The sequence below is a fragment of the Falco naumanni genome, chromosome 7, assembly GCF_017639655.2.
Source record: "Falco naumanni isolate bFalNau1 chromosome 7, bFalNau1.pat, whole genome shotgun sequence".
Classification (NCBI taxonomy): domain Eukaryota; kingdom Metazoa; phylum Chordata; class Aves; order Falconiformes; family Falconidae; genus Falco; species Falco naumanni.
Genome location: NC_054060.1, coordinates 25,416,050 through 25,432,663, shown reverse-complemented (window position 1 = coordinate 25,432,663; position 16,614 = coordinate 25,416,050). Strand labels below are relative to the sequence as shown.

Below are 16,614 nucleotides of genomic sequence, written 5' to 3'. Positions count from 1 at the left end.
AAATACTAGCAGAGGGGTAGAGAAGGAAAATTTACATTTATATTCTAAGCTTTGCTGAATTAGGGAAAAAAAATGCGCCCCATTTCTCCTTTAAAGGTGTTTTACAGAAGTGTCAGGCACAATGCCCACCCCCTTGTAGAAGGGAACCACACCCCCACAACTGCCCTGAGGCGCTCTGCGCTGCAGCCACAGAAGTTTGTTTCAATAAATCAGGTGTTGAACTGCAACTCTGCCATTCTTACTGCTGGCTTGAATGAGGCAATCCAAGAAAGCTCAGAGGACTACTGAATTCCTTGCTTTTATTACAAAAATGGGAATGATCACTTTGATCAAAATGAAAAAAGTTTGCTCACACTGTGTACATGAAAAACTCTAAATACAAAAATCATCCCAAACACAGTTTGTGCTTTTTTTAAAAAAGAATGCAACATCATTTTGCACTGCATTTTAATTTTTGACCCCCACATAGAATAGAAAATCCGTATTGCAGCTCGCAAAGGCTGCCACTGTAATCTGAAGAGTTTCATTCGTAGCAACATAAAGCGGCCTGGGATTTGCTCACTGGGCACAGAGAGGATGTCATGATAGGAGCAAGTCGTGACAGTTGGTTGGAGAGCAGAGCAGGCGCGAAAGGACAGCCTGGCTCCCGTGCTGGCAGCCATCCCCACCTGCTTGTTTCCTGCGATGGCCAACACCAGTCAGCAGAACAGCTTCAGGGAAAAAAAACAACCCGAACCAAAACCCCTGCGGCTTTACCTATTAAGTCTATGGAATCATTAAGAGACTGAAAAAAAATCTTCAGATACCTCCATAAATTAGTGCAGGGCATTAAAAAACAAAATGCATTTATGGTAAACTAGAATTGTACAGAGATACCATTTATCAGTTACCAGCACACAAATCTTGCTTCACACATACCCTGTGAACATCAGCTCATTTTCACATGCAAAAGACCAAAAAGCAGGTATTACAACAGTTCTTTCACATCCCTAATTTAAAAAAATATATTTTTTTTATTCCATCTTTGTTGAAACTGCAGCACAGTGAACTTCACTCATTCTTCAGATCAAGTTGCATGATAATACTGTCCATAATTCCATGCGTTCTGGTAATTGTACTAGAAACAAAGAAAAGAACATGATTAAGTCACGATGCCGTGCTCCACGAGGAGTGCCTGCTAACAAGCCAGCTATGGCTCCAGAGAGGCACAGATGAGTTACACGCCTCTGTAACCAAGGGCTCTGTGTGGCCACGCCAGCACTGACAGCCCACGTCACACCCATGATGTCGGGGGTTTCAGCACCCCATTACCAGCCTTTGCGGGCAGCCTGTATCTCGCCCAATGCAAAGAGTGGAACAAGCGAGGGTGCAGTTCTGCAGTGTGAGCCCGTGAACTCCGAACCGCCCTAAAGATCTGCTTTATGAGGGAGGGAAAGCTGAAGCATGGTTCAGCTGCAAGTGCAGGGTCAGGTTTGCACCATGGCACAGCACAGAAGCTGGCACTGTTGTCTGCATTAGTTTTAGTTACTTAATAAACATGCATGTGCTACATCTTCCAGTTTAGGAAGGTCAGAGGTTCACTCGTGCCCCTCAGATCCCTTCTCTGGTACCTGCTCTGGGGCTCCCTGTCACCTCCCTTGCAACACAGTCTCATAAAAGGAAGGAAAAAGGGAGGGAGCAGAAGGTGAGGAAGTGTGCTTTGTGTTCCAGCTCCATGTCCACTACGACAGCACATGCCACAAGGCAGGAGAGCCAGGGCATGCAGCTGAACCGCCCCAGCACCTCTCCCTCTGAATCCCCCAGTCTGCAGCTAGAAGAGACCAGCACTGAGGCAGTTCCATGGTCTTACTACGAGCAGCCATACCCCAACAACCCCAGCTGAGCCAAAGCAGGTATTCAGCAGCAGAAGGTTCTTGGGGTATCCCAAATGCCCCCATTCCCTCTGAAAGGGTTTTTCTCTGCTGCTCTCAATCAGATTGTGGAGTACACAGATGGCAGACAGCAATGGAGTTACCATGCCAACCACAGGACGGAGCTCTACATCAACACCAACACCGTAAGCCTGCTATTCCTACCTTCTGTGTTTGAAAACTTGGGGCATTTTTCCTGGCGTAGAGCTAAGCAGTTTCCCCACGCTGGGCGAGACGCCTTGCACCGCCTGACTTTGGCAATAACACTTGACCTTGATGTGGGCAACCCTGAACCAGTCAGACAACAGCCTTGTCTGCAAACACTGCTCTCGCTGGAGCGGTAGGCTCCTTGCACTCTGAATAGCAGTTCCCGTTGAACAGCTTCTGCAAAAGTTTCAGCTGGACTCTCCCTGACTGGTAGCTCAGAAGAACAAGCATTCCAAGCCTGCACATCACTCCTGTCCCAGCAGAGGGACACCAGCAGCACCCACTTTCCCCAGCACTGATCTCCTACAGAAAGGCAAGTTTTGAAGCTCTGACTTTACAGCCTGCCCCTCAGACAAGGCAGAACACAAAATGGACTCTCAGTCTAGAAGCAAGCAGAGCACGTGCTAGAGGTTGCTGCTGCCACCAGCAAGAAGAGAAAACCAAGGTATAGTATTACTGACTCACTCCTTAAGCCCCTACAGGGGACCAAACGAAATGCTGTGCAAGAACAGTCCCAGAAGACAAGCTACCCAACAGACAGATTTTGCACACAAATGTCCCGATGCAGAACCCATACCGGGATGTTACAGCAACTACTAGTTGGAGCAAGTAAATATCAAAACACACAGTAAATCGGCATCCCAAAGTGAGCCTCCTGGGCTAAATGTTTCAGCACACAACAGGTGTATTGCCCTTAGCCACCAATATTCTTAACTGCTGCCGCACATCCCTTCACGTGAAGAGCTAGTCCGCAAACTGCTCACCTCGCTCCACAGAAAGACATATTTTACACTTGCACAACAGGCCAAAGAGGTATCAACAAGAACAGGAGCTAAGTTTTTACTCCACGCTGTCCTTGCTAACTGACACTGAGCCACAGATAAAGTCACAGGGAAAACCACAATGTATAAATATTGAGAATTGTGCATGTTAAAGGAAGCAAACAAAGCCTACACCCAACCTGGTACCAGGCATTGTAGTTATATGCTGCCTGATTGACTTGCATGTCGCCATCCATCATCTGTGCTGATGCCAAAGTTGGGTCATCTGTGAGCATTTTCTTTTCATCTGGCTCCTCCGACCTGTGAAGTTAATACATGCTTATCAACGGTACCTTAGATTAAACTCTGAGCATGTATTTGTGTGAGAAATGTAGTGGGTAAGGTGAAGTAGTACTTTCTAACTTGGTGCCCTGTCCAAACAGGATAACAGCATTTGATTTAGAGAGAGAAAGACAGTAGTATATTGTGCTTCAGAACAATAGTCTGGGTTTTAAATTGTTTGGGTGCTCAAACTGAGACAGCAGAAGCGTGTCTCTGCTTAAAGATTAAGTTATTTTTACCAGTACTGTTTAGCCTTTCTGTGAAACTTAATTACAAAAGTTATTTTCCAATAAATCTCTTTCCAAATATTTACGCCAACAGTACAGCCCTATTCAGTATACGCTTTAATGTGATTAAAGAACCAGTGATTTTCTTCTTGCAAGCAGTAGGCTTAAAGCCAAAAAAAAAAAAAAAAAAGTGTATATATATTCATAGACTAAAGAAAAAATAAAAAAGTCTCTGAGATTCTTCTCTGAACTATTTTAAAAGCATTTCCAAAGTGCTTTGTATCAGCTATAGTCCTGTGTAGCATGTGTTCCAGGTACCCCGTACTGCATTAGCTACCAAGGCAGTTTATACCCTCAGGTGAACAGACTTCCTACCCGTTCTCTGCTCTCCTTTTTAAAGAATCCTGCTCCTTTAGAAGAGCTTGATGTTCATCATAGGCATCGAGAAGCCTGAAGGAGACAAAAAGAAATAAAGCTTTGCTCACCATTTTCATGTAAACGTTTTAAACACATGCCCAACCATTGTAAATTGTCTACTTGAAACTGTAAAAATACAAAAAACATTCTAAGCCGAACTCAATCATAACCAAATTTTAGTAAGTGATCCATCATGAAGGCAGGAAGGCCAAAAACCCTTAATTTGATTCCACGACACATAGCAAAGAATTTTCAGTTAGCTCAGAAATTCCCACCTTGCTCAATACTTCATGCAGTTTTTATAAAGTTCCTTTAGAAATAAGTTTTCTAAACCTTGTTTGTGATACAGCTGCTCCTTCCAGTGACTGCACTCCCCCAGCTGTGTGCTGATGCCATTGAGAGCAGCATCGATATTTAGGAATCAACACTTTTTAATATTGGAAAATAGTATTATACAAGATTACTACAATTCCAAAGTAGCACCTATGGCCTTTTCCCAAACAGCATGGGAAGAAAAGTGAATTAAATGCAGCACAGAAGAGCCCTAGCTAAAATTCCCACAAATAGCAAAGTATCATTTCATCTGCTGCATACCAGTTTACAAGGTATCACATGAAAACTGCTGCTTCTGTCAATATTGCTCTTCGTGAAAAGTTTCTTGGACTTGTTTTACACTCTAGTATTATTTGGAAACTGAAAACTTCACTTTGCTTAGTGTATCTGGGATCCAAACTTGCAATGCTTGGCTGACATGCAAGTTAGAATGGTCAGAGTCAGCAGAAATTAAGGACAGCTACTGTTAACAGCATATAAAGCAGAAAAACTAACTCAATGTTAGTCCGTCCAAGTTATCTAGCTGCAAAATGAGCATAAAAAGAGCTTGTTTTACAATACAGAACTAAGACGGAAAAAGTATATCTAGTATTTAATCACAAAGTGGCACTTTAATATCTGATCCTCCCACATACGCGTACAGCATTGTTAGTACTTCTGAATGTAGAAAAATCAAATTTATGTGGTTTTGGAAACCTCAAGCAGTCGCTCACAGTGTACAGAGCATCAAATGATACCTGTGTCACAAAACACTTCATGTTCTCTCTGAGGAACATCCTCCTTTTAAGGGTTAGCAAGAGAAAACTACAGTAAGAAGTTATGGGCCACACAATTTTTCTCTATCAGGTGTTAGGTATTTCAGAAAAAAAAGGCATAATTTTCTGAGAAGAGATTCCTATTTAAAAACAACAATTTGGTTTAGAAAAGCAGCTATCCCTCAACAAAGAACTGATGGCACGGAAGAAACAATTCAATAGATGCCGCTAACCCTATCCCTTCCCTACAACTTCTACAAGCACTCTTTCGGTGACCCTGTTGTGGTCATTTGCACAGATTACATCTTACTTGTTCACATCAGAACCAAAATCTTCAAGAAATTCCACTTTTCGCTGAGAAAACGTAATCCTCATTTTTATAGACAATGCGCCATTGACAGCTTTATCAAAACAGCTCAAGATGTTTTCTTCATTTTGCTTGAGATCGCCACTGTATTCCATTTCAAGTAAGTTGAGATACAGTTTCGTATTTTCCTGTACAAAAGATGTATTAGAAGTTGTACATCTGTCATGCTGGGTATTTAACACCAAATGTATGTCTACCAGATGCATACTAGAACGTTTACATCATAAATATATGCCAGAATAGTCAAGAAAAAGATTTTCTTTTTATATTTGTCATCTTTGACCTGTTTTTTTCACAAATAGATTAGTAACAGTCTAACACTACAAAAACAGATGTAACACTTCGCTAGAAGCAAGCTAATAGTACTTGGAGTGCCAAATACTGTGGTTATACAGAATGATCTACAAGTACTACCTACACAATCAATTTGGCTTGCCTTGAGATGTGAACATGCCTATAATAGTTAAGATTTGAAAAAGGGAAAACAAAGGTATGAAGCACATTGTGCTTCTAAAGAAAAAAATCACAAACGTCCTGATTTGCAAGCTGCTAATACGGCAACATCAGTTTAGAGGGACTGCTGTCTCCATGTAGTAACAAACATTACATACAGTTACAAACTCCTGTCATCATTGTTGCCATATTTTTTAAAAAAATGGTTCAGAAAGAGAGAAAAATGCCAGGATTTTTTTTTTTGTTTTTTGTTAAATACAGCGAAGAGGGAACACATACTTTGTCAATTTCTATGGCTTCTGACAGCACTTTTCTTGCCTTTGGAAGATTTTTCTGTACTTTGAAGAGGTGTCGAGCTAATTTGATGGCATAAAATGACGATTCACTAATTGATTTGGCATTCCTAACAGCATCTTCAAGCAGGTGTTCAGCATCTTCCATGTTTCCATGTCTGCGTTCTAAGCTTACTCTTCGCAAGCGAATCATTGCTAGCCCTAGAATACACTCTTCAAATGTTTTCAAGATTCTTCTTGCTTCATCGATGTTGCCTAAAACACCGGTGAAGATGCTTTAAGATATGAGACATCCAACAGCCTCTTAAAACCAGAATCCCGCCCAGCAAAAACTAACATTGCTCTTACCCTGCTGTTCCTCAAAGGCAGCCCACAGCATGTGAACCATTGGTTTCTTAGGAAGATGTATTGTGCAAGCCCTGCTGTAGACATGCCTCACGCCTTCAATACTATGATTCTCCATGTATTTGGCATACTATAGTTGAAAACAGAGCAGAGATTGAAAAATTTAAAGCTTGTATTTGTCTTTAAAAACATGACAGAACGATAAAATTCTTTTGTTTAAACCCATTCAGCACCTTTATTGAACCACTAGACTAGTTTCTGTAAGGAAGGACGTAGAGAGGCAACGAAGTTGGCATATGCAGCAGTCAAATCTGGTTGCAAGCAGACCATCTCCTAATGCAACAGATATAGTTATATATGAACAACATTCCACAAGAGTACAAAAGGTTAGTCACTAGATCAATGTATGCAATTGGCAGGAGATAGGTGGTAAACCACTTCCCTTACCTTAATCCAGAAGTCCTCATAGAGGGCACATGAAATAACACATCTTTCAAAGAGGACCACAACTCGTTCATGAGTGCCATTTTCTATCTCAAACTCTAAGTACTCTTTCCAGTTTTTCAGCTGAATTTTCTCCAGAGGTTTTACATGAAAGTAAGGCCTCTTTATCTGCAAGAGTCACAGTATGTCAACTAATCACTAATAAGCATACCACCATGCTGCTTAAAAAACCCCAAACAGCCACACACCACTCAAGCAATGCCATTTAAATAACAGGACTTCAGAACTGATACACGTCATTATCTATTCAAGTAAGTCTGCTGGGGTTACCCAAGTACTGATCAAGAGATTTTGCTGACAATTAAATTCTAGGTTAGTAACTTGATTTTCTAGAAAGCTTTTTAAGTGCAAGTGTTTACAGAAGCTGGGAAGGAACTCAATGCAGTTAAAGCCCTATCAAACCTGCAGTCACAATGTACCAACAACACTATAAAAAACAATGAACACTGTTGCCATACATACATCTAACTGAAGTATTTACTGTCGTACTAGCGTATATTCTACAAATTAAATTCAAGATTTGGTTGAGAAACACGACAAGGAACAATACAGCATTGAAATGAACTTCATAGGAAATATTTACACTAAGATGACTATTCCAAAAGCTAGTGAGAGTGCGTTCTTACTGATGACTACAAGAGGAGCTGGGTGAGCCAGTTTTTTCAGCACAGAAAATTTAAACATTGCTTTGAACTGAACGTAGCAAAGCACTCTTCCAGAGATCTTTTGCTTCTTCTCCCCTTCATCCTGAATTTTACTTCATTATTTCTCTCCTGCACTGCAATTCCATCTCAGATACAGATACATAGAACTTACAAAAATTAAGGAGTAACATTCAGTTCTTCAGGGCCATCTGAAATTGAAAGCCAACCACCCCCTTCCTGCTTCTCAATGAACACTACTATGGAACCCAAAACTCTTTTTCCATTTTGGCAAATTCAGAGGAGTGTTTGCTCCTGCTAAAACAACAGTAAAACGGGTCTAAGCAGTCTCGATCACTTATGTGACACCTGTTGCCCATCTGCCTCATTTCTGTCCGTTACAAACACGTCTAACTTTGTATTTTAAATCCTCATAGATCCAGCACATTGGTATCTACATAGCAGATATACTCTCTTGGTAGGAAAAGTATTGATTCTGGCCAGGAGCAAGAGACGACACCCTGTTTCTCACACATTTTCTGCAGCATGTCCACAGTTTTAGCATTCTTCCAAGTTTCAATGATTTGCAGCTTAAGCTTTCCTGAGCCAGGAGTACCTATACTGACCACTGCTTTCCATAAGACATCAGCAAATTTCAGCCTCACCTACCCCAGGGACACACTGCACAGTTTGCCTCCTTCTGCGCCAGGTAACTGGTACAAAGTGAGCCTGTGACATGTAGCGCTCGCACTGGCACTTCAGGCTGCTGTGTAACAGAATGAGGAACTCACCCCAGCAAGACCATGCTCCAGTCTATGGCACTAGGACTGGCCACATACTATGTTTTCAAGTTCCTTTGCCTTACAAGGGATCTGGCCTAGTCCAGTAACATGCAATAAAACAACGTAACAGTTCTGACACCACATAAGAGATCTCCAAAAATCTGTCCCCACTTTCTTTTTTGAAAGTACATTTAAAACAAGAACCATGGTATGCAACATGGTATTTACCTGGAAAGACCAAGAATTAAAAACTCAGGTTGCTTTTTCCAAAGTAACCAAACTTAATTCTACACAGAAAAAGTTCTTAATCTTCAGTGACACAACTTTTAATACGTTATATCTAGTAGCTGCATGTTATGAAGGCTACGTTTGGAAAACAAAAGTTAACTGACTTCAGATTTGAGTGCATAAAAATACAAAACCATACAGATTTCATTCTCCTTTTAGGATAGGCTTATCTTTCCAGTTAAAGGAACGTTCTCCCTCCTATTATTTTGCAATACCTCAGATGCATAAGGCAGTATAAACGTACATAGCATTTCACGCACGTAATTTAAAGACTGCTTAGTAACTAATCTTGCTTCTCTCCAAATACTCCTCAAAGATTTCTAAATCATCAGATGATAGAGTTGATCTCAGAAATTGCCTTTTCACAAGAAAAATGGCACAGAAGTGAAATTTATCTTTATTTAAAGCCCCACAATGGTTTAAATTGTAAGGCCTAACTGTTACTCAAATTTCCTAGCTCCCAGTCTTATGTTCAAAACTCGCGCGCATGCTGCCTTACGTAGAAAAAACAAACTTACCGCTTCTTCAAACGTCCACCTCTTACTGACTTCATGTTCATTGTGGTTAAACATTTCTTGATGAATCTCAATGATTCTGTGCCTCATGTTTTCTATCTCAGTGATTAGCTAAAATGTAATTTTAAAAAATGTAACACAGGTAGACACTGCATCACCTTTGTAAATGCATCTTATGATGACAGTAATATGCATGAATTAAAATTATCACAGATGTATTAAATATTACCCTGATGGGGCACTGCCCTGATGGTGCCTTGGCCCTTAGCACAATAGAGCTGAACTGGTCTTCTATCTGAAGTTTTGCTCTTATGCTAAAAATGATTGAGATTAAACATGAATCTGGATCCAAGTCAAACCTGGCTTCTGCATGTCTATGCTTTTACAGTCAGCAATTCTCTTGGACAGCTCCAAGTCTCATGTGCCTGTGAAGGCTACCCATCTGCACAGACCACTGCTGTGTCTAAGAGCTTTCTTAGAACACAGTCCCTAATCTGTTAACCTGGAATAATTAATATTCATTCTTAAAGTTCTGTGCATCCTTTCCTTTTTGTTTTTTAACTCCATTTCTTTATTACCTATGAAAACACTGGAAACGTATGTCCTGTTTGACAAAAGCCATTAGCAGATGAGCCAAAGAGCAGTGATATGCAAGAGAACTACGGGAACACCTCAGCTACAGATACATTGAATTGTCCGTAAATAAAGTTGCCTTCAGCCACAAAGTAAGGCAAGAAACATTGACAAACATCATCTGTGTATGTACCTTGGCAGGGTCAGTTATATCTTCAGTGCCAGAGGGCAGGTCATCTCCAGGTTGTGCATCCTCCCCACTATGGCCGTTCACAGATGCCAGTTCTCTGCGCAGCTGGACAAACTGCTCAGTAGTCAGGAAGTCTCGAGGCAAGTTGTTCTGTATATGTTCTTTAAACCTAAGAATAGTTGGAAACAACATAAATTTCACGTTTCATGTTGCAACACGCTGCCTAACCAGAGAACAATAATAAATCCTAGCAGGGTTCTGCATTACTTCATTGATCTAGAGCAACACTGAAAACACAACTTCTGACAACAAACAAAAAAATGCAACTTCTGCTATCTATCTGACTTTAAAAGCTTCACATTTCAGAGAGAAATGAAAGGACAATGAACTTCAGTGGCAAAGACAGACCACTTGCCACGTAAAACTGATGACAAAGGACAAGATCAGTTTCAGAAGATGATACCTTATTTCCAAGACCAAAAGACCTGCAGAAATTATGGGGAAAGAACGGTGCACAATTTAAGGTTTCTGGTTCCCTCAACCGCTCCATATTAATGCAGAACTCTACTACCTAAAACTCAACCAAGTATTTCTCTTTAGCCAATTAAATCAGTGCTTCTCCACACGTGAGCGTTACACAAAGAATTAAAGTTTAAAACTGCTCATTCTGATTTTTCTAAGACGTCCTCTTTTCTTCCTCACCATTTCAAGGCCTTCCTTTATTCCTCAGCAGAATTTGTGAATTTGTCTAAAATCAAATTCCTAAAACGTGTTATCAGTACTTTAAAGCAAGCAGTCAAAACTGTATGAGTACAAAAATAAGTAAACAAGCATATAAAACTATTCCAAGTTCTTGTTCTGAGTGAACATTTTTACATTTACAGATTTAGGTTAGCATATATTAAGCAATTCATAGCATTAACTAAACCTTTTGTTTTCTCTTTACCTCTGAAAGTGATGACTGTAGAGCTGCGTTGGAATTCCAAGGATGCGGTCATAGATGGATGTAACTTCCCTTAGGTTTCCCTGCTCATTTTCCCAGTTTATGTACATTTCCCATAGTCTGTCAGATCGGAAGTCTGTCCCAGCAGCTAAGACCGCATGTTCATAGGCTCTGAAAAATGAAATAATTTTATAGGTGTTTCTGAATGCGATGACAGAACAAGGAAGAAAAGTTCTGGCTCTTACTTAAAAATTATAACCATCCTCATTTACTTGCAACACTTACATTCATTACTTAAATTCTTCAAAGTATTTTCTAGATATCTGTAGCAAGATCTCTACAAATTCAGGAAGTTTGCCCACTTTTTTTCCTTCAGCACTACCACAACAGAACAAATAAAGGCAACAGAAAAAGCCACTTGCAGCAGTGCAAGATACTAAGGAGGTATGCAACCACTACTACTTCTATATTGTAAAGATTCTAGAACAGTTATTACTTCAGCAGTTTAACACACAAAAGCTATACATCAATCACGCAGCTAGAAGCTGCTTCAGTTAAAGTTCAGTTAAGGTTTTGGATCAAACTTTAGTCCAACCTCTAACCAGGACCACGACCAGCAACAGATGAGGTCAGATGCAACCTAGCCATACCCTGAAAACCTCCAAGGAATTATATTTCAAAAATTCTACGGGGAATCTGTTCCAGTGCTGCGCTAAGTATTTCCTAACATCTAGTCTAACGCTCTCAAGTCACAACTTTTGACCCCTGTACCACACTGTATCGTCTACCCCTTCTCCTGGAATTTGGCTTTATCATCTCTTAAAACTCCTTAAAGTAACTGCAGGCTGTTACTAGCTTGCCCCTTAGCTTAAACATATTAATCCCACTACATGGCTATGTAACTGTATGTATTGGCTTCTTGTTATCACTTAGTCTGCTTCCAACTTACCCTCGAATAGTACTGTTAGTTTCAGGATCAGCAGGGTCCAAGGTCTCCTTTAAGAAGTTTATATAATGTATCCAAAGATCAACACTAAGAGGAATTGCCTGAAGCCCTCTGCGATAAACCTATGAAGAGAACATGAACTGTACTTCAAATACTTAATGGCGTCCTAATAGAGAGGCAACACTGTGTTATCCGGTGAACCTTAGAAATACTAATTACTGGAATTTTGTTTAAATAATCTACCATTACCATTTGGGTGGAGGTTGGATAGAACATGGCAATGTTCTGATCTCCACGTGCAGAGTCTTGATCTTCAAAGCGCAGCGGTCCCTGCATTCTGATCAGGTTGTGTGGGCAGGCTTTGGGGTACAGACCATAGGGCACAGACCCATTAGAGCATCATTGACAGCGTCTGACCAAAAATGCAATAAGATGTAGCAATTGTGACCAGCAAACCAACTATATTGTTTTGAAAATGAGTAATAAATGTAAGTGACAGAAAAGCCCTGCCCTACTTGTTAAGCTGCAGTGTAATACAGAGGCTTGCACTGCAAAGCTTGACAAACTGTAGAGGTTTAACGCACCTGCCAACAAAGAGAAAAAACATTAGCTACAAATGCCACAGATGTGACAAGTGCAAACAAAATCCCTACAAACCTGACCATACATGGCAGGTACTGGCAGCCAAATGACTTGCAGTAGGTTAGTCATTATTTGGCTAACAGGACCAACGGCAATAGCTGTGCCCAGCTACCTACATACCTCATCAGACTGTTTAACGTTGTCATGTCGCTTTTCAAGGTCTGCATACTTTTTCCAATACCCATAGCAATATGGATAATGCGTGAAAAACCTGTCAAATGCTTTCCTGGCAGCTGGTAAGTGGTTCTGCAAGAAATACACAATACAAGCAATGAATCCTCTCCTTGAAAATAACTTAAAAACAATTATTGTTTTAACATTGCTTTGAAAACCACTGGGTTTATGTTCTGATCTGTGATGACAACACTGGCAAGGGCAACTGTCTTAAAACGTTATCTACAAAAGCCTGATGTACAGTTCTAGATTTGTCACTGGAACATCTATGACTTGCTTTGGTTTTCTGTTTATTTCTGGAAGTCTAAGGGAAAAGGGGGCATGTACTAACCTCCTGCTCTACATACTGTAGGAGATATACCCATCCTGTGAAATCCTGGGGATTGTCCTCTACTACTTTCCAGAACTTGTCAAAATCTGGAGGGAAGCAAGCCTCAATATCTGTTGTCTGTAAACTTTCAATATTTGGAATTTCACTCTCCTGTGTATTCTCTTCATTCAAGTCAGGGGAACTATCAGGCGATTGTTCCATCTCAGTTACGCTCATGATTTCCGTACTGAAGTCCATATGCTGTTCTTCTGTTGTCGTTTCAGCGCCATTGTCTGTGCTCTCATTGCTTACAGTTGGCTTCTCCTCCTCTGTATTATCTGTGTTCTCCATAGCTGAGGTTATTGCTGTTTTGTAGTACTAGATCCTGTGGAAATAAAAAGATTCAGTATGCATGTAGCAAACCGCCAAGTAGAACTTGGGTGTGAATTAGCAGCTAAGAGTCTTCCAAGTGCTTCAGACACCCATGTATTTCACCACAAACTGTTATCAATTATATCTGCTTCACTCGTGACCCTTATTCACAATTAATAAACTGTTAATAGCAGTCACACGTTTTAAAAACTGCACAGATGGGTCAAAGCCCATCTGTTTTTTTTCTAAAAAACTATCACAAGTAGCCAACAAGGTGTAAAAGTGAACCAATATATTTTTCCTGCATGAGTCTAGCAGTTTATTCCAAATAAAAAATTACGTTCACATTTATCCAATTCTCCTATTTAGTACAAATCAATAACTTCTTCGCAAAATAAATACATGTTAAAATGTACCCCCAACGCCCAGCTGAGCCGGCTTAAGTGATAACTTTGCAAAGAAGAGTTACTATCAGCACTAGATTCAGTCCGTATCAAGGATGTCTATGTAAACTACCCAGCATCAGAGGGCAACAAAAATGTTTAGGATAACCTCTTATACGTAAGCCACTTGCTCCCACACAAAACTCATGGGCCAGGTGCTTCCTCCTAACCCTCAGGACAGACTCCCATCTTCCCCCTACTCTTCATTTTGATCTTCCTGCCAAATGCTGCTGCCTAGTTCTGCCCAGCTCTATGCACCTCTGCAAACACCAGTCCAGCCCACCTGGCTGCATGCTGCTCAGCCTCAACTGATCTCGGCCATCAGTGCCTGCAGCCTGGCTGTAAGGCGCTCAACAGAACTTTCTCCACACACAACCTAGATCCTACTGACTAACTGATTCTAGGTAATACAACACTCACATCGAATACAATAGCTCTTAGCTGTAAATCTATTTTGGATGAAGAACAGTGTGAGACTATCATTCTCACATGCACTGCAGTAACTGTCATTACTATTTCCCTTCAGTTCTCCTCAGAGAAGATGGCAAATAAGTTTTGCATGTAAAAAAAAAAAAAAAAAAGTGCCCACCCCACCCAGTATCTCCAGAATTCTTTCCCACTCAAATCCTGAAGATGGAACAAACAAATCACTTTTTTCACATCAATAAACACATCAAACACATAGCTCAACCATCAATAATCTAGCGAGGGGGAAATTCTTGACAGAAAGGAAAAGTATTTATATATATCAGCTGCTTCAACATGTGAGATAACAATTCATGTTTTCCTAGGAGTTCACTAAGCCAAGTAACTTTGGCATAGCGTTAGAAGGCCCACATGGTCTACTCTGTAAGTTTTCTAATAACAGGTTTTTAAAAGTATTTCTGTTCTCCATTGTATACAACATCTGGCATTAGTATAAACACAATTTCTTTCCTTTAAGGTAAACAGTTCATAATTTTGCAACTTTTTATGGTAAGCGTTCATAAAAAATGAATGGGTCATGCCATTTAGAAGTCACACAAACACGATGTGACTCCACAAAGCACTGTAGTGCTTTTGTTCCACAGGAAAAGAGGATGCTTGTGTAAGACAAGCAGTTTATTTCATTAATAACTAGTCCTTGCCCACATCCTGGCCCACTCTAGAAAGCCTGCATCAAAAGCCAGCTTCTTCAGTGAGTGCTGGAGATGAGTCTTCAGTACTGATTTTGAGAATAAACATAATTTGCAAGTTAAGAAATTAATATCGAAGCAGTATCACTATGTCTTTTCCAGTGCAACACAGAGAAGACATCTGCATCATTAAAAGTAAGTGCTACCATTCATAGCTTACCTCTGTAAAGATTACAAAATCGAGGTGTAAGAGGAGTGCATTATCCAAACAGCAGCCCTAACACTTGAAAAAAAGTTCAAAGGAAGTTTACAGCTCTAAAATTTGAGAAAATGAATGCAACTGTTTTTAAACATGCAATAATTTATGATCTAAACTTATTCTGGCATTCGACAGATGCTTTCCCCCTCTAGCCAATTCAGATGTATTCCGGCCTAAAAAACCAACTCCCTCAAACCCAGTGGTTTTCAGATTTGAGGGAGAAGCGGTATCGGGTAACCTCTGCAACAAGGTTTTCAACACACTCTTAGTCTATTTGACAGTTCAGTACCAACAGAAGCTGGTCTAAACCACCCCCAGGGAGCCAAGGCCCATCCCAGACTCCCACAGTAACCAGAGGTTACAGTTGACTTTTAAAACAGCCGATATGATCAGCCCTGCCCGGTACCGAACAAGCACCCGTCAATCCAATCCACGGAGCTACAAAGGCAGCTGAGATGAGGCCGACAGACATCAAGTACAGAAATCCACGTAACAGAGTAACCAAGTTCCTGGCATTTTCGCATGACTCAGGCTAAATAATATGCATATCAGATAACTACATGCGCTAGTTTTAAATCATTTACGTCAACATATATTGTTTAGCCTGCTTCCATTAAACGTTTACTGCATACAATACCGGCGTTTATAAATACTGAACTAACGGAAGGCATCTAGGAAAAAATACGAGCGGGCAGCACCAAGCGATTTCAAGCCTCGCCTCCCGGCTCTCCCAGCTCTCCCGACGCCGTTGCACAACGCCGATAAGCAGCTGCCGGGCCCTTCCCCGGGCCGGGCCCTGCGCGGCCGCTGCCCACAGAACAGCGTTTTGGTGGCCAAAACATAGCAGTAATTCAAACAGTAAAGTCCTGTAAAGCTTTGAGTTGGCGTAGCATTCGCTCAGAGATTTTGCGACTATTCTAGCACATAAAATAAAGATAAAAGAGGTTTTTTCCTAACAACAAAATTTACACTATGAAGTGAAAACGGCGGGCACGCTGGTTTGCCCCGGCGCCCGCTAGCAGCTAGCCGGTGGCCGGCTGCAGGAGCCGGCGGGGCGATGCAAGGGCAGGCGTGCAGCTTCCCTCAGGCACGGCCAGCCCGCTCCGCCCGCCGCCGCTGCCGGCCCGGCCGAGTCCCCCGCCTGCCGCCGCCTCCCGCCAGGCCCCGGCCCGGCCCCGCTCTCCCCAGGCCGAGGGGCACCCCTCCCGCCCCCGGGCCCCGGCAGCCCTCCCCTCGCCCCGCGGAGGGCCGGTGCTCCCCAGGGCGGCCCCCACCTCTGCCCCGGTACCTGCCGCGGGGCCGGTGACCGCCAGCCCGCTGCGCGCCCGCCGCCGCCAGGCCTCAGGAAGGGCGGGCTGCGCCTGCGCACAGGGCACCGCGCAGGCGCCGGAGCACGCGCCCTCTCCCGCCAAATGGCGGCGCCCCCTCCCCCCGCCCTCCCCCCTCAGGCAGGCAGGCAGGCAGGCAGGCAGGCGGCGGCTCCGGCGTTACAGAAATAAACCCGTTT

At 41.9% G+C, this 16,614-nt stretch overlaps 1 protein-coding gene and 1 non-coding gene across 10 annotated transcripts; both read right to left on the bottom strand.

The window, feature by feature from the left end:
* Nucleotides 1-282: 282 nt before the first annotated feature.
* PRPF39 (pre-mRNA processing factor 39) lies at nucleotides 283-16,487 on the bottom strand. 9 transcript variants are annotated; one of them, XM_040600265.1, is made up of 14 exons: nucleotides 16,396-16,487; nucleotides 12,940-13,303; nucleotides 12,555-12,680; nucleotides 11,796-11,914; nucleotides 10,850-11,017; nucleotides 9,907-10,072; nucleotides 9,144-9,251; nucleotides 6,858-7,022; nucleotides 6,414-6,540; nucleotides 6,052-6,320; nucleotides 5,263-5,447; nucleotides 3,823-3,897; nucleotides 3,079-3,199; nucleotides 283-1,117 (listed from the first exon to the last, which is right to left on the bottom strand). In XM_040600265.1, the coding sequence occupies exons 2-14, from the start codon at nucleotides 13,267-13,269 to the stop codon at nucleotides 1,067-1,069; spliced, it is 2,010 nt and encodes a 669-aa protein (XP_040456199.1). In that variant the 5' UTR covers nucleotides 13,270-13,303; nucleotides 16,396-16,487; the 3' UTR covers nucleotides 283-1,066. The 9 variants fall into 9 exon arrangements, with proteins under 9 accessions (XP_040456199.1, XP_040456200.1, XP_040456201.1 ...); XM_040600266.1 differs by having other exon boundaries at nucleotides 16,382-16,458; XM_040600267.1 differs by having other exon boundaries at nucleotides 16,400-16,423.
* On the bottom strand, nucleotides 5,875-5,960 carry LOC121092119. The gene has a single exon (XR_005829200.1). It is a non-coding gene; the product is annotated as a small nucleolar RNA SNORD127 (small nucleolar RNA).
* Nucleotides 16,488-16,614: the final 127 nt, after the last annotated feature.

Coding starts and splice junctions, on each gene's coding strand:
- PRPF39 (XM_040600265.1), bottom strand. CDS start 13,269: ATGGAGAACACAGATAATACAGAGGAGGAGAAGCCAACTGTAAGCAAT. Junction 11,018..11,795: donor ACTAACAGTACTATTCGAGG/GTAAGTTGGAAG, acceptor TTCATTTTTCAG/AGCCTATGAACATGCGGTCT. Junction 9,252..9,906: donor ATATAACTGACCCTGCCAAG/GTACATACACAG, acceptor ATTACATTTTAG/CTAATCACTGAGATAGAAAA.